Below are 25889 nucleotides of genomic sequence, written 5' to 3'. Positions count from 1 at the left end.
TTCCTTCATAAAATCAAACAATTTCTTAAAATTCGTACCAGTCAAATATGAGACATTTAATGGGACCGGAGGGAATAAGTGATTTATGTTCATTCCACAGCTAGTACTAGGAGTATATAAATGCCCATGTAGGCTAGGATAAAATTTAGTGTACTGTTGGTCTATTTTGCTAAAGCTGTAATTAAATGCTGTGAGCAATACATGGTGAAACATCATGAGTTGCTTGACTTTCTTGTTGTTTGGTATGAGCATATGTAAATGTCCTCTTCGTTGGATTACACAACCAAACATATTCTAATTTTAAAAGCCTGAAATTATTTTTTAGAAATAATAATAAAAAGGAAATGTGTAATTTTCAAATTAAAATCATTTATCTAAACTTTTTGACATTAGAAATTGTACAAACTAAAAGCTGAGACTGAAGTGAAACCTAACATCGCTTGGGGGTAATTACATATTTCATACAAAATGTTTTATCTTTGTTTCAATTTAGTACAAAAATTATTATGTTTACATATTTCTTACAAAAAGTTACATAAGTGTTTTAAATTAATACATTCCATCAAATAGTTTAAACACCGTTAGTTAGTTTATAATTTGTCCAACTTATCATCATAATAAAAGAATAATTAGAGATTTAATACAATTTATCACTCAAAAAAATAACAACCAATATCAATTCTTCCAGCAATTGATCGAGGTTTAAAAAAAATCTGTCTCTCAATATACTCTATTTTTATTGTATTCTTTATAGAACACAATATAAAATAAGTCCATATTTCATCAATATAAAATGGCTAATTTGAGCTTCAAACAGTCAATAAGTCAATATTTAATATTTTCAAAAAAGATTCAATATCTTTTTAGTTGTATTCTCCATTGTTACATGAGAAAGCTTCGACAATAAAAAGCAATTCGCTAATTTAATGGTGAAGAGTGGTGATTTTTTTTCTATGTGTTTTCATTTTTGTTAGTAATAAAAATAACTGTATTCGAAATAATGAATGGAAAGTTTAAATTTTAAACTTTTTGTACAAATTTGAAACATTGATGAAACTTTTTGTATGTATGATGTAATTGGAAGTAACAGTGTTAGTAGGACTTAATGTAGTGTATTATTTTGTAAAACTAAGTAAACTTTTTGTATGAAATATGTGAACTTAATACTTTTTATACTTAATTGAAACAAATGTAAAATATTTTGTATGAAACATTGTAATTACCCCTCCATTGAGAACGTGGAAATTGTATATATGTACTCTGATTTCCATTCCCCAACGGCTAATTTCTCTTAATAAATGATTTTATATTTTCTGTTCTTTGGCTATATAAAAAGTTATTGACATCAGCTAACTATGTGAGCAGAAGGAATTATTTGAAGGTCAGTTCTTTCATAGGTTGACCTGCCTTCTTTTTTGCAATATCTTGTTTTGCATTTGCATTTTATGTTTAGCAAACTTCGGCTCCTGTCGGCATTTCTTCTGGAATCTCCATTTACTTTGTATCCTTCATTTTTAGTGTCTAATCTTTGCTCTTATTTTTTCCATTCTAAGCACTATGAGTAGCAACTAACAAAAGAAACAAATCATTGAACTTTCGATTTCACTAGAGAACTCACATTTCTAGCATTGGAGGCTTATTTTTAAAATTAAAAGATCAGTAGCATATCATTGGAACAACTCAAAATCTAATTAACATTGCCGTGTTAGTGTAACTGACATCTACTGCACTTTTTTTAAAAACGTTTCACTCAAAACTTACTCCCTCCGTTTCTTCATAGTTGATGCGAAACATTTCAGTACAGAGTTTTAGAAATGAATGTTTGGTATGTTAAATAAATAGATAAAAAAGTAAGAGAAAGGAAAAGGTATAGAGAATAAAGTAAAAAGTGAATAAAGTAGAGAGAATAAACGTAAGATGGAATAAAGTAAGAAAGAGAAAAAAGTTACTGTATATGAAAATGACTCAACTATGAAGGAACTTCTCGAAATAGAAAAATGACTTAACTATGAAATAATGGAGGAAGTACATTTATATAAAAATATACTACTATTCCACATTGAATAAATTTGACGCAAAATATATGTTTCGCTATTGAATTACATTAGTGGATCGCCAATATATATTCAATTGCAAAAAACAAAAATTGTAGGAGTAAAATACACATCACACGATTGTGTGTATATATATACTCATCGACAATCCGTACCTATCACCTTCTTCCCAATAAACCAATTTGTCCCCTTTCTACTCCGATGGACTTCTTCAAATCAGTGTTCTCGGAGCCCACCCCCTCCCCTAACCCTTCCCCCCCAACCACTCCCACTTCTCCCGCCCCATCTTGGGGAATCGGATCCTCCCTCCTCAAAACCATAGCCTCAAAATCCGAATCCTTAATCGACAACTACTACAAAGATCTCCAGGAATTCAGCTCCGGTATCAAGAAGGAGACCTCCGTCATCCGCCAAGCCGCCACCCGCGCCGTCCAAGACCTTCCCACCAGCCTCGAGTCCGGCGCCGCCATCGCCCAGGAGTCGCTCGAGGCCGTGGGTCAGGCGATTGACAACGTGGGCTCCACAGTCTCCGACATAATCGGTAAGGATTTGAACTTTTCCTCAAATGATAGTCATTTGGATCAAAGCGATGATGACAATAGCGTAGGAATTAGTGCTAGCCGTGATGCGGAATTGGGTTTTAGTGCTAGTGTTAAGCCATATAGTAGGATTGATGCCATGGTTCGCGCCGTGCAATGTGATATCCGTACTTATATTGATGAAGTGGAGGAGAGTGGCTTTGCCGATTGGAGGTTGGGATTTGTGTTGGAGGAGAGGAGGGGGGAGATTGAGGGGCTGCTCGGAGAGGAGGGCGCGGTCGCTGAGATTTACAGCGAGGTTGTGCCGGTTAAGGTTGATGAGGAGACGTTTTGGTGCAGGTACTTTTATCGGGTTGATAGGGTTGTGAGAGCGGAGGAGGCCAGATTGAGGATGGTGAAGAGGGCCATTTCCGGGGAGGAAGAGGAGGAATTGAGTTGGGATGTCGATGACGATGATGGGGAGGAGGATGATAATGGTGAATGTAGGTTTAGAGATGAGATGAAGGAGGGTGAGGAGGAGGAGGAGAAGGGAAAAGATGTGGAAGGTTTGGGGGATGGAGATGAAGAAAAGGAAGGAGGAAGGGATGGCGAAGGTGGTGGTGTGTCGGGTGTAAAGGATGAAAATGAGAGTTTGGGGGGGAGATCAGTGTGCAATGAGAAGGAGGCTTCATCTGATGGGAAGCTAGGGAGTGATATCTCGATCATCTCAAGCCAACGGTCATCACACGCGGACGATCTTGGATGGGACGAGATTGAAGATATTAGGAGTGGTGATGAGAGCAATGTTGATGTTGGGAAGAAGTTGGTTGCTGCGGAGGAAGATGATGAAGAGCTCACTTGGGATATTGAAGATGATGATGACCACCATGTTTAACCTGTTATGTGAATGATATAGTAATGTATTCTGCCAAATGTTGATAACACTATGCAGTCTAGCTCTTTATGCACCTTTTAATACTTCCATTCTATTATTCTTAACATTGTGTATATCCCATTTTGGAACAATTGTATTGTGTCAGGATTCGAACCGTGACTCATTTCTTGATTATATATCATGTTAAATCTTTCAACCTAGTAGGAGTATGTTTTTGTTGCTAGTATACAGACGAATGATGATGCACTGAATGTGACTTCTTTACTGTTTATTGACATATTAATGTGCAATTTCATGCGTGAAAAGGGAGTTTCCTTTATCTATTCATGTTACCACATGCTATAATTTGTAGGGAGTCTTATGTAATATTAATAGATTGATCAAAGGTCGGATTGAAATATTAATTACACCTTCCAAATTGTAAATTGAGCCACTCTTGTGCGTGCGGTGTTCTCAACGAAGGCAAGATAAGAGGTTGCGGCACAGCGGGCGAAAGACGGAGGAGAAAGGAGGAGGTGATCGGCAGTGGAGGAGGGGTAAAGAAGGTGAGGTGACGGTTTCCCTCTCTAATAAGCATTTCCAGTAGTAAAAAAAATCGTATATTGATAATGTGGAGTAAATTAAAGAACTTAGATTAAAGGCAAGGGTCAAATGATAAAATTGACACCATTTTTTATACTCCTATAAAGTTCTGCGATGAAACGCTTGCTATCTATGAAGTATTTGGAAACTGTGATAGAGTTTCCGAGTTGTATGCAAAATAAGGAGCATATGATGCATCATTTATCCAGTGACTGGATTCAAAAGTAAATCCTTTGCTTCATAAATTTCTAAGGAATAACAAAAAGTAGGGACAAATTGTGAATTCTTTATTCACACATGTAAGTTGGGATAATATTTTGCTCGAGCACACAGCTCAAGTGCAGTGACGTTAACATTTTCACAGTTTCCATATCAACCAAAACAAAACACTTCAATTATCTAAACACATAGCAGACTCTATGCACTAGTAATTAGAGTGTGGCCTCAGTTATCTTGTTTCAGCATCCGCAGAATGGTAAGGAACAGGTTGAGAACATCGAGATAAAGGGTGACCGACGCCCAGATGTACTCGTCGTATGTGAAACGCTTGATTAGTTTCTCAGTATCATAAACAATGTATCCAGAGAAGATTATGGCACTGATCGCGCTGTAGACAGCGACAGAGGTAGATCCCAACGGGTGTACCATCTGTATTTACCACATGGAATACAGTTTAACAGCTAATTCCAACATATGGAAATAAAGATAGAGCGAAAGAGAGGAAGTACCTGAATAAAACCGGTCAAGATCAAGATGAACAGGCTAGTAAACAAGATTGGTCCTAGAAAGCTGAAGTCTTTTCCTTTCTTAGCAGCCCAGAAGGTGTAGCCAGTCAGTGCTGAAACTACAGCTGAGGTCAATATCAAGGCTTCGAGCACAAGTCTTCCTGTACATGATGGCAGAGTAGGAAGAAGGATTAGACAAACAAACACCCTGTGTCGAACTCAGCCGATTTTCTAGTAAGCTACCAACCTTCAGTGTTAGCGCAGCTCACTCCAACAGTTAGACTCATAGAAGCAGTGAAGAGCCCGAGGAAAACCAAGTTCAATGGATGCTTCTGACGATAGATATGGAGTGGCCACAACACTGTCATACAATTCAAATGTCTATTAAATGCTCCGAACCCTAAACATATTAAATCAATATTGTTTGATGCAATTGCTCCTCTGTACTTGATCGATATCATAGCGGAACAATCATATTTGTAAATTAGAATGTTCCAATCAGATAGAGGAATGCACAACATAAACCTCATGTAAATTGAAGTAACGGTCACTTAATCGTAATTATCAGTAAATAACACAGCATGTGTAGCTAACAGTTTGCAATGTATCAAGATACTCATGTCAACTTCCTACACATTCTATCAATCTAACAAAAAAACAATACATTGGTACAGAAAATCATGATTTGTGAATTATAGCAACAGGTGAAGGAAAAACCATAATTCAGTACAGTTACTGTGAATAATTAAATATTCCATTATCAGGAGAATCATCGAAAACTTTAAGATAAACAGTATACTCCAGGGTCAGACCTCAATGTATGATAGACCACATTCAGATGATATCTATCAACATATGCACCTATTAATCAGCTGCACATCTGAAAATTTAACCTAACTCATGCGAGTCAGTTCCGAGATCTATTAATTTGATTGGAAGGTACAAAAGTTAGGTAAATACGAGGCGTAATCATAAATGTGACCAATTCATCAAATTAATCAATCATCAGAGGAAAGAGTCAATCATTGCGCAATTAACATTGATCGCACTCACAGATGAAGGGAGTGAAGACGAGGAAAAGAAGGAAGCCAGAATTGGCGCGAAGGAGGTCGTTAATCGGAGCGTAGAGAACAGTGGCGGCGGTGACTGCGGTGGTTACTAGGATCTGCGCCGCCAGTATGCCGTAGACTTTGCGTATGAATCCCCATCGCAGCAGATTCTCACCGTGGCCGATTCCAGGGTAGAGGCGCTCCCCGGACTCTATGTCAATGTCTCCGACCTTGTGGACATCGGCAGTACTGACGGCTGTGTAGGTGTGCATCTTTCAGATCTGACGGTTGGATGATTCTCGCCGGTCTTTCCTTCTCTCGTCTCTACAAATTTCGATTGCTTTAGAAATGAAATGCAAATTGCGATCTGCTTTTTTATTCGATTCGTATCCCATCCCATCCCATCCACTTATTAATTATTGAATTATAAAGTAATTTTAATTTTGCAACTAATCATATTATTTGGATTATTGGATGTCAACTAATCAAATTTTTAATATTGACATAACTTGATCATTTATTTTCCAACAATGACGACGTCACATTATATGCAGTGAACGATGTCATATTACACAAAGTTAAATAAATTTATGATTTATATCAAGAAAAAATGAGCAGGAAGTGGGAAACGAGCAAAGAAACGAGAAACATGATTACAACTTACGAAATGATTTAGTTTATCATAGTACGACATCATTTTTTGCTGCCAGTTTGGTTGACGTCCATCTGTGTCATGTAAATAAGTCATTAATTTATGTCAACGTGGATGAGTTGACAAATAAGAACAAATAGACAGTTTGATCATTTCTAAGCAGATTTTAGAACTGGTATGTCTCATGCCGAATCAAAAATTGGGATTTACAAGGAAATAGTATACCATATATTTAATATCGATTATCGGATTCGGATGGTTGGCGTTCGAGAGCTGCATTACCATTCCTAAACATACAAGATTTAAGAGGGCATAGATGAGCGCAAGGTGTATAAGCACTACTACATTGAGTGCGCGCACACATGTTGCAAAAGTGGCCATCGTTCGAGGCAGGGGGCGACGACTCGAGCTTTGCCCGCAGCACATGGGCCATGAGCAGAAGTACAATGATCAAAGTGTTCCAAAAGGATCTTTTGGATTGCTATGTCATTAATTAGAATCATTTGTCTGTATCTGTTAACATATGGTATTAGTATATTAGTACATTTCAATTGGTCTTGAATCTAATTGTTCTCTAACGAGCAGAGCCCATTCTTCCTACTCCACACGGTGATGCTTCACATGATTGTACAAGAATTTGTGTTTTCATCATTGAACATCATGTGGGTTTCATCGTCTCCGTAATAGTGATCTCGCCAATAACTCATAATACTTTCTTCCCCGCTGCAATTAATTCATCTCTTCTTCGTCATCCTCATTCACCACAAGCTCTACTTTCTTCCCTGTCTTCTTCTTCAATTTCTTCAATACCTTGTGCGGATTGATCTTTCCTATCACTACCACCCTCTCCTCCGCCATGTCACTCATCACCGTCTCCACGCCTGTGGATCGGAACAACTTGTTGATTCAATATTATATATATATATATATATATATAGTATTTTTTTTGGAAATGTGTTGGTCTTGATATAAATTGCTTATAAAGATAAATGGATATATATGATGAAACCTTTGAGTTTGGAAATTGCTCTGCCAACTCTTCTTTCACAGGCATTGCAATGCATGGGAACCCTGTATTCTGCCTCCACAACCTGTTGTTTTCAATTGTCAGGGAAATCATTTTGTTACTTTTATTACATAGCCACACATCAAAATTTATAAAGCACACACATATATATGTAATATTTGAATGTATGTATCTTACTCTGTCTGCTTTCTTGTAGCAATCCATTGAGATATTCATTGGAATTGAAGAAAGAAATGAATTATTTTAGGCAGAAATCTGGAGGATGTTGTGGGTGGATATGTTTTTTTTTGTTTTCTTTTTTCCACTGTTGTAGGGAAGGGGAAATAAGTTAGTTATTTCAGTTATTTAGATGGCCTTTGGTGGTATTGTAGGGGTTGGTAGCGGAAGCGTGCAAACAAACGGATCACATAATACGGATCTATTTAGCAGATTATTCAGACAAAATCTATTCGCGTAATTATCACATGTATCATGCTCATAACTTGAATTACATACATGCTTTAGAACAAATAAATCCTAAAACATGCATACTACGGAGTTAGCCAATTTACCTCGTTGATTCTCCAAAGAATCGTCGATTGCTTGCGTCTTCTCCACGATGATCTTCAATACTAGACCACGGATCTTCTGACTGGTATCCCGAACTGTATTCCGACATCAGGGTGGGCTGATCTTATCGAAACACTAGGACTCGAATAAAGAAGACAGAACTTTCTCACTGAGAAGGAGCTGAAGAACTCACGGAGGAGAAATCCTTGAAAAAATCGTCCTCTTCATCATAATAGAAGTGGACGAAATTTTCATAGTCAAAATTAATTAATTTCTGTCTCATTTATTCTCCTATTTATAATAGTTCATATTGGGCCAGTCAGGGATCTATGGAAGACTTTGGATATGGGCTTCCCCAATTAGCTTTTTACTAATTAAATTGAACCCACAATTTAATACAAACTTATATTGAAATATTACGAGCAGCCACTACAGACGTAATATTGAACTCCCCATCCAAATCCGAAATTACAAGTAATTCGGGTTTCCACTTTGTTTATTATTCATTTCTCGCGCTTAAGATATAAATGCCCATTAATTAATTAAAGTCTGCTATGGACTTAATTAATTAACATCTTATTAACTCCAAGAGTAGACTTAGCAAGAAACACTTATTTATTATCCATAGAGTAATAAAACTCCAACTGGCCAGTTTCCGAATAATAAAACCTTGTTCAAGCTCCTCTTGAGGACATTATCAAACGAGACTCACCTCGTGCGCGATTCAACATAATAGCAATCCTAGCACCGCTAGATAATGATCACCACTACCCAATATACCTGGATCGTTGGGTGACGAAAAACCCGCACCTTTGGTAAGTCAAAGTAGTAGATACTCAATATCGTATGCTCAATGCTAACGTACATCGATTAAGAAATAGATATTTATCAAGACCTTGTCTTTCTGTAGATAGCATAAAGACACGTCTTGCTGTTAGATCCATTCAGTGCTATACCACACCAACGTCATCTTATTTCAATAAGGCTTAGAAATAATCGGACTGACATTGCAACCTTTCACGATAGGTAGCCAAAGCCTATCTAGGTTGTGAAATTCTTCTTTTTCTTTTGCCAAGCATTGCATAGAACCGACTGTAGTTACCTTAAAGTGGACGACGCCCACAACCAGTCTACTAAGCAAAAGACTTAGGCTTTGTTTACTTCTTATGCATTTAAATGTTTATAAAACATCTTATAAACGCAAAAGTAAATACAATGTAATAATATACTGATTCTATTCGTGCAAACTGCTCGAATAATACTGAAACGGGTTAAAAGTGGATTGTAGAGTTTTTCCGTATACAAGCAAGATTCCTATTCGTGCGAATTTGCTCGAAACATGCTTTTCAGTATACTAAACCTAACGGGTATTAAGAGTTTTCATTTTCTATCTGTTTTGGTATATGTTTTCCAACTAGTTTGGCGTGTTTTAGAAGTAAAATCTTGTGGTGAATTAATTTTGTCAAGAGCAAATTCACATTTTAAATTAATCATTTAAGGATTAAATTCACAAATATGTAAAACAATTTAAATGTACAACCCCAAAACATTACCTTTAAAATCAATCAAATGCATATGCACATTTAATATAATTGTATACAATTTGCATTATTTATAAAATTAATCAAAACTTCTTTCTTATCTCTACCACAAAAACAATAATCATAATTTTGATTATATCTATACATATATAAAAGGCGAGTTTTAGCCATCATTTTAAATATTTATGAATTTTGGGCAAAATATTAAATAGTTATAAAGTCTGGATTTTGAATGTAAATTTTCATTTAATTTAAAACTATATTTTTATAATTTTTTTCAAAATCATAAAATCCAATACAAATAAAGCTCAAATAATACATTCCTTAGACTAAAATTTCAACACAAATAAACCTAAATAATAGTATACTCCATAAATTAATATTCCCTACAAACCCAACAGAAAAATGTGGCACCTCCCTCCCTTTCTCTTTCTCTCAGCGCCGATTGCACTCTCCCTTCCCATCTCCTCTTCCTCCGTCAAGCCTCCCTTCCTCGCGGCGCTGCTCTGCTCTGCTTCCTCCCTCCGTCACGCCGTCCACCCGGCTTCCCTGCCGCTCGTTTCACGCCTCCGCTGCCTTGCTACCGCCGTTGCCGGTAAAGATCGGATCTTTTGTAACTGCCATATTGCTCATAAATGTATTAGTGATAATTCAATTTAAATTTTTACTTTTGCACGCTTGAGCTTCCTCACATGTTTAAATTCATTACCATATTAATATGAAAATCATAATATTTAAGTTGATAGGAGCATATATTAAATTAGTTTTGGCGATGTCCTATTAGTCACACTAAATTACCTTAATTTTGCATCTAATAATTTAATTATGCATCATTGTTAAATACATGATTAAAAAATAGATGTGAGAATTTATGAGTTTTGAGAATAAATTTAAATATTTTTAAGTTTTAGGCATGAATTTGAACATTTATAAGTAACTCTTGTGAATATTATTTAAATATTTTAATGAGCACTTTGACTAATTTTTAAAGCACTACAATGAGCTTGACTATTTTTAAAGCAGAGTAAGCGGTTACAAATCTTTAAATAGGATAATGATCATTTAATAAAATTTATAACCTCTATTTTTATTTTTCTTAATTTTATAATTTATGATGTTTTAATTTCATGATCTCTCATATCCTAATTTCATGATCCCTCATAGTTGAGTCATTTTCATATATAGTAGTAACATTTTTCTCTCTTATTTTACTCTCTCTTGCTTTATTCACTTTTTACTTTATTCTCTCTATTAGAAATGGGTCACTCACCCCTTAAAAGACCTTATAAGGGGAAGAGTTATCCATACTTATATAGAAAAGCTAGGATCATCACCAAGTCGATGTGAGACAAGATTTAAGAGAATTTAACACGCCCCTCACGTGTGGGCCGGAACGACACATCGGACTTCCATCACGTGGGTAGACAGAGAGAAGAGATAAAGAGATAAAATCTATCATCGACTTGAACGCGCTCTGATACCATATTAGAAATGAACCACTCACCTCTTAAAGGTCTTTTAAGGGATGAATGACCTATTTCTAATACTCTCTATATTTTTCTCTCTATTTTTTTATCTATTTATTTAACACACTGAACATCTTATTTCTTAAATTCCGTGCTGAAAAGTTTTCGCATCAATTGTGAGGGTTAGAAGGAGTACAACGACAAGTTGATATATTGGGATGGAGAACTAAATGTATCTAATTAATTAGGGATGTCAATGTAGCCCGCAAGGCCCGAATAGCCCGCCAAATTTATAGGGTTAGAGCTCAAAATTTCTAGCCCGATAAAATTAAAACCCGATTAGCCCGCACCCGATTAACCCGCGACCCTTTAGGGCCAGACCCAAAAACCCGATGGGCTGGCCCAAAAACCCGATAAAATTTCTATTATTCTATTTTTTACTCCTAATTCTACACTTTATTGATTAATTTTATAATATAGGTAACTAAAAAAATAACTTTCAGTTTTATATTAAATATACAAATTATATATTAATATAATAATTGATAAATAATTTAAAAACTTCAAATTCACTTAAAAAATATTTAAATTTCTAAAACATGCATTAAAATTTCACGAAATATCTCAAATATTAGTATTTGATCATGTTTATGATTAAGTTTGACCATATATCTTAAATTTATCATAATTAAATATTTTACATTTTATGAATATAACTAATTTTCATCATTATTTATTGGATGGATCGCATGTTAATCTTATCGGTAGCAACCCGATTAGGGTTAGGGTTGAAATTTTACAACCCGAAAGAATTCACAACCCTATTAGCCCACACCCGATTGGCCCGCAACCCGAGTAGGGCCGGCCCGAAACCCGATGGGCCGGCCCGATTGACATCCTTATAATTAATCATTACTACAAGTTTCAAACCTAATTTAATATCCATTTGTTTAATGCTGGTCAGATCAAAACTGCACACTGAAAGTCACCCCCAACACCAAAAAGAGAGAAAAAAAACCCTTTCATAATCTTAAATTATTCTACGCATATTAACGAAACTTATAAACTTTTACTCGGAAGGCCTTCAAGATCTTGAATTGTCTACTCATGAATTCATTAAATTTACAATCTTTTTTTCGTACTATACAGATAGACGGTGGATATACACCCAAAAATTTAAAATAATTAATTAAAAAATATGATGCCGTTAATTAAAGGATTAATTTGACATTTTAGTGACACTGGTATTAAAAAAAAAACTAGTAATAAAAATATGGCAGGTGTTGAATTAATAGCCAAACAACTAAACATGTAATCAGAGATTGTTGTAGGCGACATTCTCTTGCAATTTTGGGACCAATTTTAGAAGTTTACAGCAACATCCCTTTTGAACTTTCAATCTTGAAACCCTAGTTTATTTCCCAGCAATTAACACTTGTATCACCGTTTTAGTGTTTACAACACACAATAACAACCACTCGATCACATTTTTTTTTTATTTCAAAACTCATAACTTGTAGTATTATTTTTATTAAGTAATTTGTACTTATAAAAAAGCGGCATTTATTAAATTGCTAAAACTGAATAAAATGAAAGTGCTATTTTAATAAATGAAGAAATAGAATGTGGCCTACAAAATAAATAAAACATTTATGGCTTAACGTAGTAATTTACAAAGAGATATATTTAATGGGAAATGCCTTGTGATATTTCGTTGACGTATACACAACTACACAAGTAACACTGTTAAATATCCTTCAAATAAAAACATTAATTAAATATTATATTGGTTGGATTATATTTATCCATTATTTAATTATGAGACTGTAAATTAATCCAATCCAAAATTATCATAAAGAACTAAGATGAATATGGTATCAAAATTTATTTTTCATTAGACCAGAAATTTTAATGACAGTTAAAACTTAAAACAAGGGAAAATAAATATTGTACTTGAAACATATATTAACACAACTTGCAAGGTCAAAGTGTAATTTCCTAAAAGTTTCATGCTTTTTCTTTTTCTTTTTCTTTCTTCTGATTTCAGAAATCAACAACAAAAAAACAAAATCAGAATAGCCAGATTCCAGTTCGAATCTCTCTCTCTCTGCCTCTCTCTTCTGAGAAGAAATAGAAACGTCATACTATAAGAAACTGTGCTGCTTTTTGAGCCCCTTTCTAATATGTGACAATACACATACATACTTGTATATCACGATTTATGTTTCAATTGCATGATTTATTTCGTATATTGGTTTCTATAATTCGAGAAGAAGAGTGAAGGGGTGGTCAGGAAAGATCTTGATTGCTTGAATCTCTAATGGAACAGCTCATCAACTTCATTATAAGACCGCCCAGGTGAGATAAATCAAATCTGAAAATTCTACAGTAATATTTGTATTTGTTTAATGATTTCAAGTTTCAATCTTTTGCAAAGTCTGATGTGAATTTTGCCTATTTTTCATGTGTGTGTGAGAGCTTGGATTTACTGTCGGAATTGTATATACCCCACATTTATGTGAATCTTATTTCTTTTTAACTAATTTTTACTAATACGTTTGATCTTACAATTGTTTGTAGTCGGTGCATCGGTGGTTAGGTATTTGCGAAAATCATGTATCTGAATTTGGGTTGTGAATTCTATTTCTAGTTTTCGAATGCTGCTGAAGTTTTTTATTTCTTTTTCTTGGCTGAATTTTACTTTCTTGTAAAATTGATTCTCTGGTTAATAAAATGAGTATTATCAGCGAAAGTTTGGAGTCTTGATCTTGTAGTTATTACGAGTAAGAAATATTTTTAGGGCAGGTTGCCGGCTTGATTGAAACCTTTAATTGGGATTAAAATTTTCGTCTCACTCTTGATTAACGAAGAATCCTTGACAGAGTTGATGCCCATTTAGCATAGGCGAACATAGTTTCATTTAATTCATGAGATTAACTAATTAGTGAACTCTGATATACCCTAACTTAGATTTGCATGAAGGAGCAATCAAATGCGTTTTTTCCCCTGTGAGCATTGTTTTAGCCAGGATTATTCAACATTGTGTAGGGACTCGAGTAATGCATTGAACACTCTTAAACATAATGCAGTCTGTTTTAGTTGAAGGGTAAGAAATAACACATATACTCCTATAATGTAATTAATATATGTAAAGGTTGGCTCAACTGGCTCTAAATGTAACGACTGCAGAATCTTTATGGCCGAGCTAGTTTTTCTATTTTCTTTGGTTCATATGATGGACTAACCCACTGACTCAGCTTCCTTTATCTGGATTGCAGAGCTGAATACAATCCAAAAGATGATTTGTTAGACCAAGAATTTTTGCTAAAAGGCAAGTGGTACCAGAGGAAAGATCTGGAGGTAAGCAGTTCTTATATATAACCATCATTACACAACAGTTTCCTCGCTTCCTGCATTGCATTTGTCACCACTAGTTCTAATACTTTCTATACTTCCTTTATAGTATTGACTATCTGTGACTTACTTGGCTATGTTTATACATGTTATATCTGCTGCTACTGTACTGTCTTACTGTTTCTTGATGTCATGCCAATGGCTTGATATCGGGTATAAAAAGTTATTTTCCAGCTGTTTTTCTTGTAACATGACATGAGCTCACACTTAGATTTGTTATTCTTCCTCATTTTTTTTGGGGGGGGGGGGGGGGGTTAGAAGGAACTCAACCTATGATCAAATAAAATATTTTGTGGAAGCGGATCCTGTTTTTTCTTGAATAAACCCATATTGTTGGCCTTCACTTTTCTCGTTAGTCATTTATCAATGTCTTTTGTTTTCATATCTTCCTCGTCAGCTTGAAATTAAGGTTCTTATATTAATTAACTGTTATTTTAGGTCGTGTTTCATAGGCAAATATTGGGTCTGACTTTCGATGTTTTTCCTCCCAATCCAGAAACATTTAGTGAGATAAAGTGATATGTTTGACCTGCAGGTTAAAAATAGCCGAGGAGATGTTCTGCAATGTAGCCATTACATGCCCATTGTCCCTCCTGAAGGAAGTACACTACCCTGTGTAATCTATTGTCATGGAAATAGGTTAGTTATTCTGATAACTGGAGAAGTATTAGTTCCGGAACCCTTTCATCAGCATAATTGAGTTTGTTTGAATTGGGTTCCAACTTCCAATTACTGTTCCGTCTTCCATCAGCTCTGCCTGCTCTTGGACTTTAGCTATTGAGGTTTCTTTGCTTTATGTTATACTCGGATTTTATATGTTCTGATTTATTGAAACTTTGTTCTTGTAAGCTTGAATGTGATGGGGGGAGGGGGGCTGGAGGCACAATTAACACTATATTGATTGGTTACGAGTTATTGAATTGTCACATATCTTGATGAATCAGTTCTCCCTTTGTATTTGAAACCGTGCTTATCATGTGGAAGCTTCATGTTTAGTTTGTCCCTTTATTCCAATTCTGTTCACAAAGTAGCTCTTTCTCTTGGTCTTTCTGCAGTGGCTGCCGTACAGATGCCAGCGAAGCTGCTGTTATATTGTTACCATCAAACATCACCGTTTTTACTCTGGACTTCTCTGGTTCTGGACTCTCTGGTGGGGAGCATGTTACTTTGGGTTGGAATGAAGTAAGTGGCCTGAAAGTCATTTCATCTTTACTTGCTTTATTTGACCTCTTTCTAGGGCCAATAGTCTGGAAGAAATATAATGGAGGTGGTCTAAACATAGCATGTTTTCCTATTTTTCTTACTCTGGCTATAATCTTCAGGGATTTGTTTATCTCAGTTATAGGACCAATTTCTTGAAAGTAACTTTTATTCTTCGACTTTTGTAACATTTAAATGTTTAGTTTGAGATTGATTACACCAGCTACTGAAATTTTCCAGCCATATTAGCCACTTTTAAGTATTATGTCCATTTTATTTTTATGAAAAATAGATGATTTTTAAGCAGGCTTATCTATCTGGAATTTTGTGATGTACGATTGTGAGAGATTGTGGGTCCTCATTATCTATGAGGAAGAGAGATGATAATGCATCCAAGAATAATGAGAGAACTTAAGGTGAATATTGTCTGTTGATGCTATGGAGAAGTCTCAACATATTGTTGGACATATATATAACGACCAATATGGGAGAATATGGAGTAGCATGCTTGGACATATCAAAGATTTAATACAAAATGTTTCTAATTATTTTCTTGTTCTTTGGCTCTACTACTCAAGTTAAATATACCGTGTCTGAGTTTCATGTTAATTTGGTCTTGTTTTTGCAGAAAGATGATCTCAAAGCTGTGGTTGATTACCTACGTGCAGATGGAAATGTTTCTTTGATTGGATTGTGGGGTCGCTCCATGGGTGCTGTTACTAGGTCATCATGCAGTTTCTTTTTCTAGAGAAGCTTATTTATGAGTATCTTATGTATTCTTTACATTTACCTGATGTACGAAACTTTACTATGCTCAAGAGTTTGAAGATATTGTGGTTACTTAAGAAAAGACTAATTAAAATAAGATAACTTGGAATGTGATAGTTGTATGCCAAAAGCTCCTTAATATATTAGCTTTATAACTACTGCTATTGAATACGAAAGAATATGGACAGCATATCTGGCTGTCTAGTTAAATTCTGTATCTTGGTCATTTAAAATATGTCAAGTCTAAATATTGTTCCTTCACATTTTGCTCTAGCTTTCATCTTGTTAACGTAGAAATATTTACTTCTTTCAGCTTGATGTATGGAGCCGAGGATCCTTCAATTGCAGGAATGGTTTTGGATAGCCCCTTCTCTGATTTGGTTGATTTGATGATGGAACTGGTTGATACATACAAAGTTCGGCTCCCCAAATTCACTGTAAGCTGACCAGTAAATTTTTTATTCAGCGAGAGCTCCATCCTTTCACTAATCACTAATCAAGCTGCTCTTTATCTTTTCTCCTACTGTAGGTTAAGTTTGCTATCCAGTATATGAGAAAAGCTATCCAGAAGAAGGCAAAATTCGACATTATGGAGCTAAACACAATTAAGGTATCTTATCTGAACATTCATTTCATATCGCTCATGTCTTATGCCATCGTAATTCTGAACTCTGTGACATTCACATTTTTTTATCAAGTACTATGCTGTATCAGTTATATATCTTAATATCCTTATCCTCTTTGAACCTTTCTTTCAGAGAATGGGTTCAGTAACAGTCCAACGTGAGGCTGCGTTGGAAATAAAAACATTTAACTCATTACCTGGTGTTCTAGGCTTCTAGCAAAATACAACATTTTATCATTTATGTTCTAGATCATACTGGAACTCTTATTCTCATCTTCAGGTTGCAAAATCTTGCTTTGTCCCGGTTCTGTTCGGCCATGCCATTGAAGATGATTTTATACAACCCCATCACTCTGATCGTGTTTTCGATGCTTATGTGGTAATAATTACACCTTGTAAATATTTTCCTTTTTTTAAGGTTTGCTTCATACTACATAGTTTGGTTGATGAATATTATGCTCAGCGTGGCTGTACAATTGCCCTTCTGGTCTCCTCTTATGGGGTTCGCCATTGCAACTGGGCGATGCATTATTATGTCATGCATGTTATGTTGCACTGGACCTTAGTAGTTGGTCTAACCTTCCCGAATTTGCTGTTGGACATTAGTTAACATGTCTTATACTTCAATTTGACCTTTTAATTATGGAAATATTGGTTAATATTTTATCTAGAGCGAGTGATTGAAGTATAAGACATGCCGACTATTTTCAACTTATGTCAAACTGAAGTATACTTAAAAGGTCTTGTACTTTAATTTGGACAATAGCGCCGACCAATATCGTTGTTTTCTACTTGTTTCATTTCTATCTCTATATTTACTAAATCTTGATTCACAGGGGGACAAGAATATTATCAAGTTCGAGGGGGATCACAACTCTCCCCGACCTCAGTTTTATTTTGATTCTATAAGTATCTTTTTCAACAATGTATTACAACCACCCGAGGATGAAGGAGGAGGTAGATACTTCGACTTGAGTAATGACTATTTCACCAGGGTAAACTGCTTGCTTTCTACCAGAACTTTTGTCCTCTAATTTTAATTAAACTGGAGGTGATGTTGATACATCATTTTTCATAATTTCAAAACCTTCAGGGTAGATGGAGCACGGTCCAGGATGTGGAGCTTTCAGATGAATTATTGGGTTCACCTTCTGGTACATATCTCATTGATGTTTTTCGATTATAGTTTCATATTTCAAGCAGATGTGCACTGGTTCATGTTTTGTCTAATTCAGGTCCGCCAGCTACTAGCACTGAGGATGCCATCAGGCAACTTCGCTCCAGGAGACCTATGAGTGCAACCGTGGTAAGTTACTGTTTCCGAGATTTTAGAGACATTCAGTCAACAAACTCTAACCTGCACATTTTTATTACTCTACGGAAAGATCTTTCACTTCAAATTCGGTCTTGAACAAGGAAGAATGGACACCAACCAACTCAGGAGATGACCACTAAATTTCAGTATTTGCAGTCTATTTTTGGTTATCTGGATAATGGCTGATTGGTATGCTGTTATATTCCAGGTTCCAGCAGATATCTCATCCAAAGATGATCAACCTGATTCGGAGGTATTTGTCTTTTTCTGAAGTTCTCTTACACGTATCTTCTGAATTATTTGTGCATGTGCTTTTTACTGCATAATTTTACTCTTATCAAATTGAATGCCGAAAGAAGTACTAACAATTTAGTTTAGCAGTACTGCTCATCACGGGAAAAGCTAAATTCTCCCTTTCTAATAACAACCCTGATGAACTTGCTAAATTCTCCATTTTATGCCTTACCATTTGCCGTTTTATATGATATATCCCCAAGTATGAAGACTTACAACGGGGAAATACCATTTTATGCCTTACCGTGTGCCGTTTTATATGATATATCCCCAAGTATGAAGACTTACAAGTTACAACACAATATCCATACTCTCTCTCTGCCCTACTTGTTTTTTTGGGGGCGGCTGGGGTGCGACTCAGAAACCGGAAATCCACGTGGAATTCCATGTTGAAATGGTTCCTTGTTTTTGTAGAAATCGTTGATTTGCAAGAAAGAAAATGATAGTGAACCTAAGTCATGCGAATTATATTTCTTCTGCAGGTGGAGAGTCGGAGCTCTGATGCTCAGCCATCGACTTCTAACATGATAAGCCTTGAATTCCCAAGAGATAGCCCTCATGGTTCTCTTGTACCTGGATCAATAGATGATGACGAATATGTCGAGTACTCTCTTGATATGATGGCAGATTTCCCGAGCAATGTTGAAGAAGAAGAAAGGGTGAATACTATCAATGTTTTTTTGGATTTGAGTCCTCTCCTTTATAAGTATGTTAACATGTTCGTTTCTGATATTGCTCAATCTGCTAGATGTTGATGGTGGCCATATTCGAGTCGTTGAAGGGCTCAAAGGAACCATCATCAAGCGTTGGCAGCAGTTCTCTCCCTAAACCAGAACCAGCACCAGCACCAAAAGACGAAGCAGAAGGAGCAATATTACCACAATCGCATACTTCTGAAAATCAATCATCTTCCGAAGCAGAAGCTTCTAAAACTTGCTCTCCTAGTGACACGCAGAAAGCCGACACAAGCACAGTAAAGAACCCAACGAGCAAGGCTGGTGCCTCGCCTCCCAAGCAAGGAGAAACAAGCAGGCCGATAACGTCTCAGATTGATGCGCCGTCAGAAGATCATAGGCAGTCCGATGGCGACATGGCTGACCGAACGAAAGTCACCATGGAAGTGGAGAAAAACCCCACAACAAATATCATCGATGGTTTGTTGCGTCGTTGGGATATCTTCAGAAACAGATAGTGTAGTGCTTGTTGGTGTGATGGAAAGAGATTGCATATGGTGAGAGTGTCTGAAATAGGTTAGCATTTGCAGACAGTTACCACTTTGAAAATGTGATGTGTTTCATTTGTTGTAACTAATTAATGGTTGAATATTCTTTCCAAGGCTTGTACAGATGATGCAGATGATTTGCTTACTCCTAACTGATCTCGAAATTATATGGTGATTCATTGGCTAAGTTTGTTTTCATTGTTGATAACTATTTAACCACTAACAGCTTATTCATTGAAGCTCCTAAATATATTGTAATACAGCTATATTGTAGTACTCCTATAGCATACCAATTTCTATTAAACCTCTAATTATTAGCTTTATTTGTTGAATGAATTTTTTTTAATTTTTATTAGACAAATATGAATATTTAATCTCGACTTAGTGCAGTTAACATCAAGTATTGAATTAGAGTTGGTCAATGATTCGATTTTGTTGAATTTTGGAGAGAGATTATTTCACTTGTTGTCATAGTAGTTCAATAACAAATCAAAATACTGGAGATGTTTGAAACTGAAAATAGTTAGGAATTACAACTAACTAATTAAACGTTAACAAATAACAGTATTTCAGCTGTGAGTTTGACAGCAACCAGTATAAAACAGCTAACACACAACACCTCTGCAATTTCTCAACATGAAAGGCCATATTTTCCTCTGAGTTCTTGAATCGGTGTCGATTTATCGAATATCACTTATTAATATTACAAACACAGTCTTTCTTCCCAATCCCTAACTTGTTTCCGAAGGGACATCGATGAACACGGAGGAAAAGTACTCATGGAAGTGGCGATTGCTGACCATACAACCATTTCTAGTTTACCTCAGCATATTGCAAGTTAAACAAGGAGTCTAGTGGAGTTAGAATATTTTTCCTGAAATTCGACGTAGATTGGATTTGCAACTGATTAAATGCCCTCGTACGACCTTGAATATGGTAAATGGAATCAGTCCATCAGCAGTTGATGTAGAACCCTTGAAGTTCAATACCAGTGGCTACCATTTCCACCTTGGGCAGCGACTTTTCTACCAATGTATAGATCGGGTTTGGGCTGCATCCCATTGGATCCTTCGGGGCCATCCTCACCCCTTTCATTTTTACAGCTCGGGTGCTTCCTTGGGTAAGATGAGCCGGGTACGAGATATTGAGCAGGTATGCCAGGATTCCTAACTACTTTTCTCTGTTCTGTAGTCTCTGCTGATGCTGCTGTCGCTCCACAATTATTGTAACGCAGAACTGAACCGATCACCTTCCCGGGCCTTGCAGCTGCCCCGGCTGCAAAAACTATCAGTAACAGCCGAGCACCCCAGAAAAAGAAAAAAAAAGAAAGAAAAGATAATACTTTTTATGGCACACCTTGGATATTTTGAGGGACTTGGCCAGGAAATCGTGTCTCAGCTTCTTCAATGGAACATTTAGAGAGATCATTGGCGAGCTCAGCAGGCGCCGGGTTTGAGTGGTCAGAATATAATACACCTGGCCTGCACCTGATCAAGTTCGTAATGTGTAAGCTTCATTATGTCCACTACTTTCTGGGGTCAGAGCTGCAGTGGTGAAATATAAACAGCAATAAGCTTACCGAGGCAAAGATGACGAGTGTTGTCTCTCGGGTGGGGCGGCAGCTCCATTTCCATAATGCTCCTCGAGATATGCAAATTGCTTCTTGAATTTGTCAACAGCACTGAAAACAAAATTGTAAACAGATTGGATAGGATATCGAAACCAATAAAATTTCCTGCTCAAGCCATCATGTGAGAGAGTGCAGAATAAAGATCCAGCCATAACAAAATCCCAAGAGAAACGCCCAGGTAAATGGAAAAACAAGAAAATAAAATGAAGTTAAAAGCATAATACCTAGGATACATAAAGCCAGTAGGTTCAGCTCCCTCTAAGAATTCCTTCAACATTTTTGGGTGGTATTCAAGAATCTCTCTGTATATCAGCTCTCTAACATCCTCCTTTGTAATCCTTCGCCTTTCAAATTCGAATTCCATTTTTGTTACCGGTTGTGCCGAAGGTTCTCTCTCAACTCTAGCTAAGTTATGGAAGTATGGATCTGCAAGAGCCTGAGGAGTTTGCAAAGAAGAATTTTAGATAAACACGACTTAGAATAATACTGATCTTTAAAAAGCATATAGCAAACACATCTAACCTCTTCTGCAGAAGGTCTGTCCTTGGGATCAAAAGCCAGCATTCTTTCCAATAAGCAAAGAGCTAGGGGATCTGCATTCGGAAATTTGTAGGATAAAGGGATTGGCTTCTTTTTCCTCATGCTACTTAAGTAACGTCGAGCCTTCTCGTTTCTTATCTGTCACATGACATGATTGTTCAGTACTGATAACTCTAACTACATTTAATTTTATGAAATTGCACTTGCCAAAACAATTTGTCACATAAGTACCCTTGCAATGGTTTCAGGAGGCGGGGTTCCCAAAAGATCTGTCATGAGGTCTAATTGGTGAACAACGTTCTTCCCAGGAAATAGAGGTTTTCCAGTCAAAAGCTCTGCAAATATGCAACCAATACTCCAAATGTCGATCGCAGGAGTATACTGTAGAGGAAGTGAGAAACCAAAGAAAAATAAGCAATAGAACTAGCAGTTTATCAATAACTTACAGCATGATACAAAGTGTTTAAAAAATGTACCTTGGAGAAAAAGGACCCGCACAATTCCGGAGCTCTATACCACCTTGTTGCAACATAATCCTAAAAAAAGTACCAGAAGTGTAAAATGTCGGGAACAAAATGAAACAGCGTGTCAGAAACCAAAGAAGAAGAGGCCATACTGTCCAAAATATTGCTGTGGGAGTATCATTGAAAGCCACCCTTGCAAGACCAAAATCGCAGATCTTCAGTTTGCAGTCAGCATTGGCTAAGATATTCTTTGGCTTCAAGTCTCGGTGAAACACATTAGCTGTATTGATATTTGAAAGGATAAGATTATCAGACAAAATCAAGGCAATCAAATTGTTTGCAGCAGCATGTAACAGGGGAAACAAGGTGCAGAAAAAATGAAAAGAAAGATTGTACAACCTGTATGTATGTATTTCAAGCCTCGAAGAAGCTGATAAAGAAAAAACTGGTAATGTTCTGGAGTCAAGTCATCATTTGCTTTAATGACCTGATGGAGATCCGATTCCATTAGTTCAAACACTACATATATGTCCTTGAATTCCCTCCTAGAAGGAGGCAGCAAAATATGCTTGATTTCCACAATGTCTGGATGACGAAGAAGCCTGAGAAGCTTAATTTCTCGAAGGATGCGTGTGGCATCGGAGACATGTTCGAAGATATCATTTATCTTCTTAATGGCAACTTTCTCTCCTAGATGGGTGTCAAAAGCAGAGCAGACAACACCATAGCTACCTTTTCCAATAACCTCCTCAATTTTATATCTGCTTCCTTCACCATATTCTGTGAAGAAATCTACATCTGACTGCAAAATAGAAGGTTCATATTTGTTCAGGGATAATATCTAAAAGCCACTTGGAATGCTGATTTCCGTATTCAATATGAAATGTTATCTTGCCTCAGGCATGGACACGACCAAACACCAAAAGTCTTGTTTCAGATAAGATGATGAGGAAGGAAAAGAAATAAACTAGACCACTGAGAAAAATGTGTTTACTGCATTCACCAATAACCCATGGTTGGCTTTTGTTAGCTCCATGTTTAGGACCTACAGTTCCTAGTCCCAATAGAGTATACAAGCAACATAAAAGAGAAACAACTGCCTACGTTCAACATCCTCAGATAATAAAATTAGTGATCAGAATTATGGCATCCAGCAAACTCATCAGTATAGTGTCCCACAACATGAAGGCTTCTTTCCGAAGAACAAAGTTATCTTGGTACACATTGATCTAGTGAACCAAATAACCTAAAAGGGTATGTGGATGAGGGAAATAGCAAAGATGCGCAAGCAAGTTCATGAATTATTACTAATCATTCATATGAATCATATCCATAGAAAACAATGATGATTAGTTGACTACTCTTTACTAGCACAATTCTTACATCCAACTGCAACATTTTGGCAAACTCCAACACGTGCTCATAGCTTATTATGATAAGCTTATTCGTGAGAAAACCACAGTTAATAGTTGTGTTCCATGACATAGCAATGCATAGGAAATCAAAACATTAAAAAGCTGGCAAATGTTACAACACCTCAGGTAGAAGTAGAACTCATCCCCAAGGAGAGGGGGCCCAAGTTAGGTGTTATAAACTACATACTTAAGCTCATATTAAAGCGAAGTGGGATGCACCCCTATCATAATAGTAGTAAATCATGACTATCCGTAAATATTGAATACAGAAACTAGAGTGATTTGCGAGCAAATTAAATCCTCAAATTAAATTCAAGATCTAGAAACAACAACTTCCAAAGGCAATCCCTCGTAATTTGCGAGCAAATTAAATCCTCAAATGTTACTAAGTAGAAATCAAATAAGCCCAGATGTATAAATGAAACATCCAAACGGAAAAGCAAGTTCAAACCAAAACACGGCCATATACATATACAAGCAATTACAAATATAAAACAAAATAAATAAGTAGGAGTAGTACCTTTTTCCGTTGATCAGATTGCATATTTTAGCCAAAAATCATCAAGTAGAACAAAATCGACGAGAAGCAAGATTAGATCCAAAGAAAGCAAGCAAAGTTGAGCTCCAAATCCAAACTAATCGAGATTTACTTGTGGATCGGAAAATGAGCAAGGAAGTCCCAATTAGTATATTCAAGTAAAAATGGCCAATTTTGTTGGAAATGACAAGTTTTTGTTAATAATTTGATGAGGTTAAGAGTTCCTCCTAATGGGGTATGTATGTAGCTGGAAAATGGGAGTTTTGCTACAAATTTGGTGATGATCTCGAAAGCCGAGGTACAGAACAAGGATGAGGCGAGGAAGATGAGTGACTACCCACAGCCAAAGTCAGAGAGCGAATCTCCAAAAGTTAAAAATGGGTTTGTAAATAGTTTCAGATCTTTAGAGAGAGAGAGAGAGAGAGAGAGAGAGAGGAGTGCTGTTTCCAGCTTCAAATTTTGGGGGAGAGAGAGACAGTGGTGCTGTCTAAACGGTGAATGCTTTCAAATCTGTCTATTGATTTAAAAAATCTACGTCTCTTATCCCTTTTTTATTTATATTTATTCATCTTTTATCTAAAAAAACAACATTATTTTTAGACTCAACGCCATTTTTTACTCAATTTCTTATTCAAGAGACAAGATGTAATTCATGTCTCCACTAATTCATTTTTATTTAATTACAATTTTAATTTATTAATTATAAAACTTAATTAAATTATTTTTTTAATTTAATAAAAATACAAGATTTATTAAAATAAATATTCACATATAAATTAATAAATTTTAAATTAATATTGAAATGATGTTCGCATTAAACATAAATACAAACATTATTCAAATTAAATCCTCATGATGTCAAAATTATAAACATGAGTATTTAGAACATCTCCATCCGTGCTCTTCGGACCCATTTTTACTCCGTGCTCTTAGATAAGAGCACAACACCCACATCCGTGCTCTTCCGCAAGGACAAGCTCAAGGGTCTCACCATTCTATTATTCAATTTAAATAAAAACATTTCCACAAAATTAAAATGCATTAAAAATATCCGGAATACTATTACAAATTACAAAAAAAATAAAAATTACATAATTAAAATCCTAAAAATTAAAAAGTACATAATTAAAATCCTAAAAATTAAAAATTACATAATTAAATTCATAAAATTAAAAAAACCCACTACTTGTGGCCGAATTTCGCCCAAATGTGTTTGATTAGGTCTTCTTGTAGCTCAATGTGGGCTTGGGTATCGCGCATTGTGTTCCTTGTTTCGATCCTCTCGCCCACCGTCATATGCACACCTCGGAGTGGGGGAGACCTCGCGGTTGAGCTTCCGGCTTCATCCTCATCGTAAAAGCTAGCCGCCATCGGTCCTTCGTCAGCTATAATCATGTTGTGCAAGA

General features: G+C 36.0%; 4 protein-coding genes across 5 annotated transcripts; 2 read left to right on the top strand and 2 right to left on the bottom strand.

The window, feature by feature from the left end:
- Nucleotides 1–2255: 2255 nt before the first annotated feature.
- Nucleotides 2256–3467, top strand: LOC121796968 (protein DOS2-like). Its single transcript, XM_042195720.1, has one exon. The coding sequence runs from the start codon at nt 2256–2258 to the stop codon at nt 3465–3467; it is 1212 nt and encodes a 403-aa protein (XP_042051654.1).
- An 848-nt stretch (nt 3468–4315) lies between these two features.
- LOC121797429 (BI1-like protein) lies at nt 4316–6234 on the bottom strand. Its single transcript, XM_042196185.1, has 4 exons — nt 5828–6234; nt 5022–5135; nt 4778–4935; nt 4316–4697 (listed from the first exon to the last, which is right to left on the bottom strand). Exons 1-4 carry the CDS (start codon nt 6093–6095, stop codon nt 4494–4496), a joined length of 744 nt encoding a protein of 247 aa, XP_042052119.1. The 5' UTR covers nt 6096–6234; the 3' UTR covers nt 4316–4493.
- A 6874-nt stretch (nt 6235–13108) lies between these two features.
- On the top strand, nt 13109–20083 carry LOC121795892. The gene is made up of 14 exons (XM_042194548.1): nt 13109–13416; nt 14337–14418; nt 15008–15111; nt 15528–15654; nt 16301–16395; nt 16754–16877; nt 16970–17050; nt 17346–17444; nt 17902–18060; nt 18159–18219; nt 18301–18371; nt 18589–18633; nt 19157–19333; nt 19423–20083. The coding sequence occupies exons 1-14, from the start codon at nt 13379–13381 to the stop codon at nt 19864–19866; spliced, it is 1707 nt and encodes a 568-aa protein (XP_042050482.1). The 5' UTR covers nt 13109–13378; the 3' UTR covers nt 19867–20083.
- A 295-nt stretch (nt 20084–20378) lies between these two features.
- On the bottom strand, nt 20379–24987 carry LOC121795891 (mitogen-activated protein kinase 15-like). Of its 2 annotated transcripts, none has more exons than XM_042194546.1 (10): nt 24466–24987; nt 22930–23332; nt 22683–22810; nt 22543–22602; nt 22298–22447; nt 22049–22204; nt 21751–21962; nt 21476–21577; nt 21253–21383; nt 20379–21171 (listed from the first exon to the last, which is right to left on the bottom strand). In XM_042194546.1, exons 1-10 carry the CDS (start codon nt 24487–24489, stop codon nt 20879–20881), a joined length of 1659 nt encoding a protein of 552 aa, XP_042050480.1. In that variant the 5' UTR covers nt 24490–24987; the 3' UTR covers nt 20379–20878. The 2 variants fall into 2 exon arrangements, with proteins under 2 accessions (XP_042050480.1, XP_042050481.1); XM_042194547.1 differs by having other exon boundaries at nt 20379–21162.
- Between the last annotated feature and the right edge of the window lie 902 nt (nt 24988–25889).

Source organism: Salvia splendens, chromosome 3 (assembly GCF_004379255.2).
Source record: "Salvia splendens isolate huo1 chromosome 3, SspV2, whole genome shotgun sequence".
Taxonomy (NCBI): Eukaryota; Viridiplantae; Streptophyta; class Magnoliopsida; order Lamiales; family Lamiaceae; genus Salvia; species Salvia splendens.
This window is presented reverse-complemented; position numbering and strand designations above follow the sequence as displayed.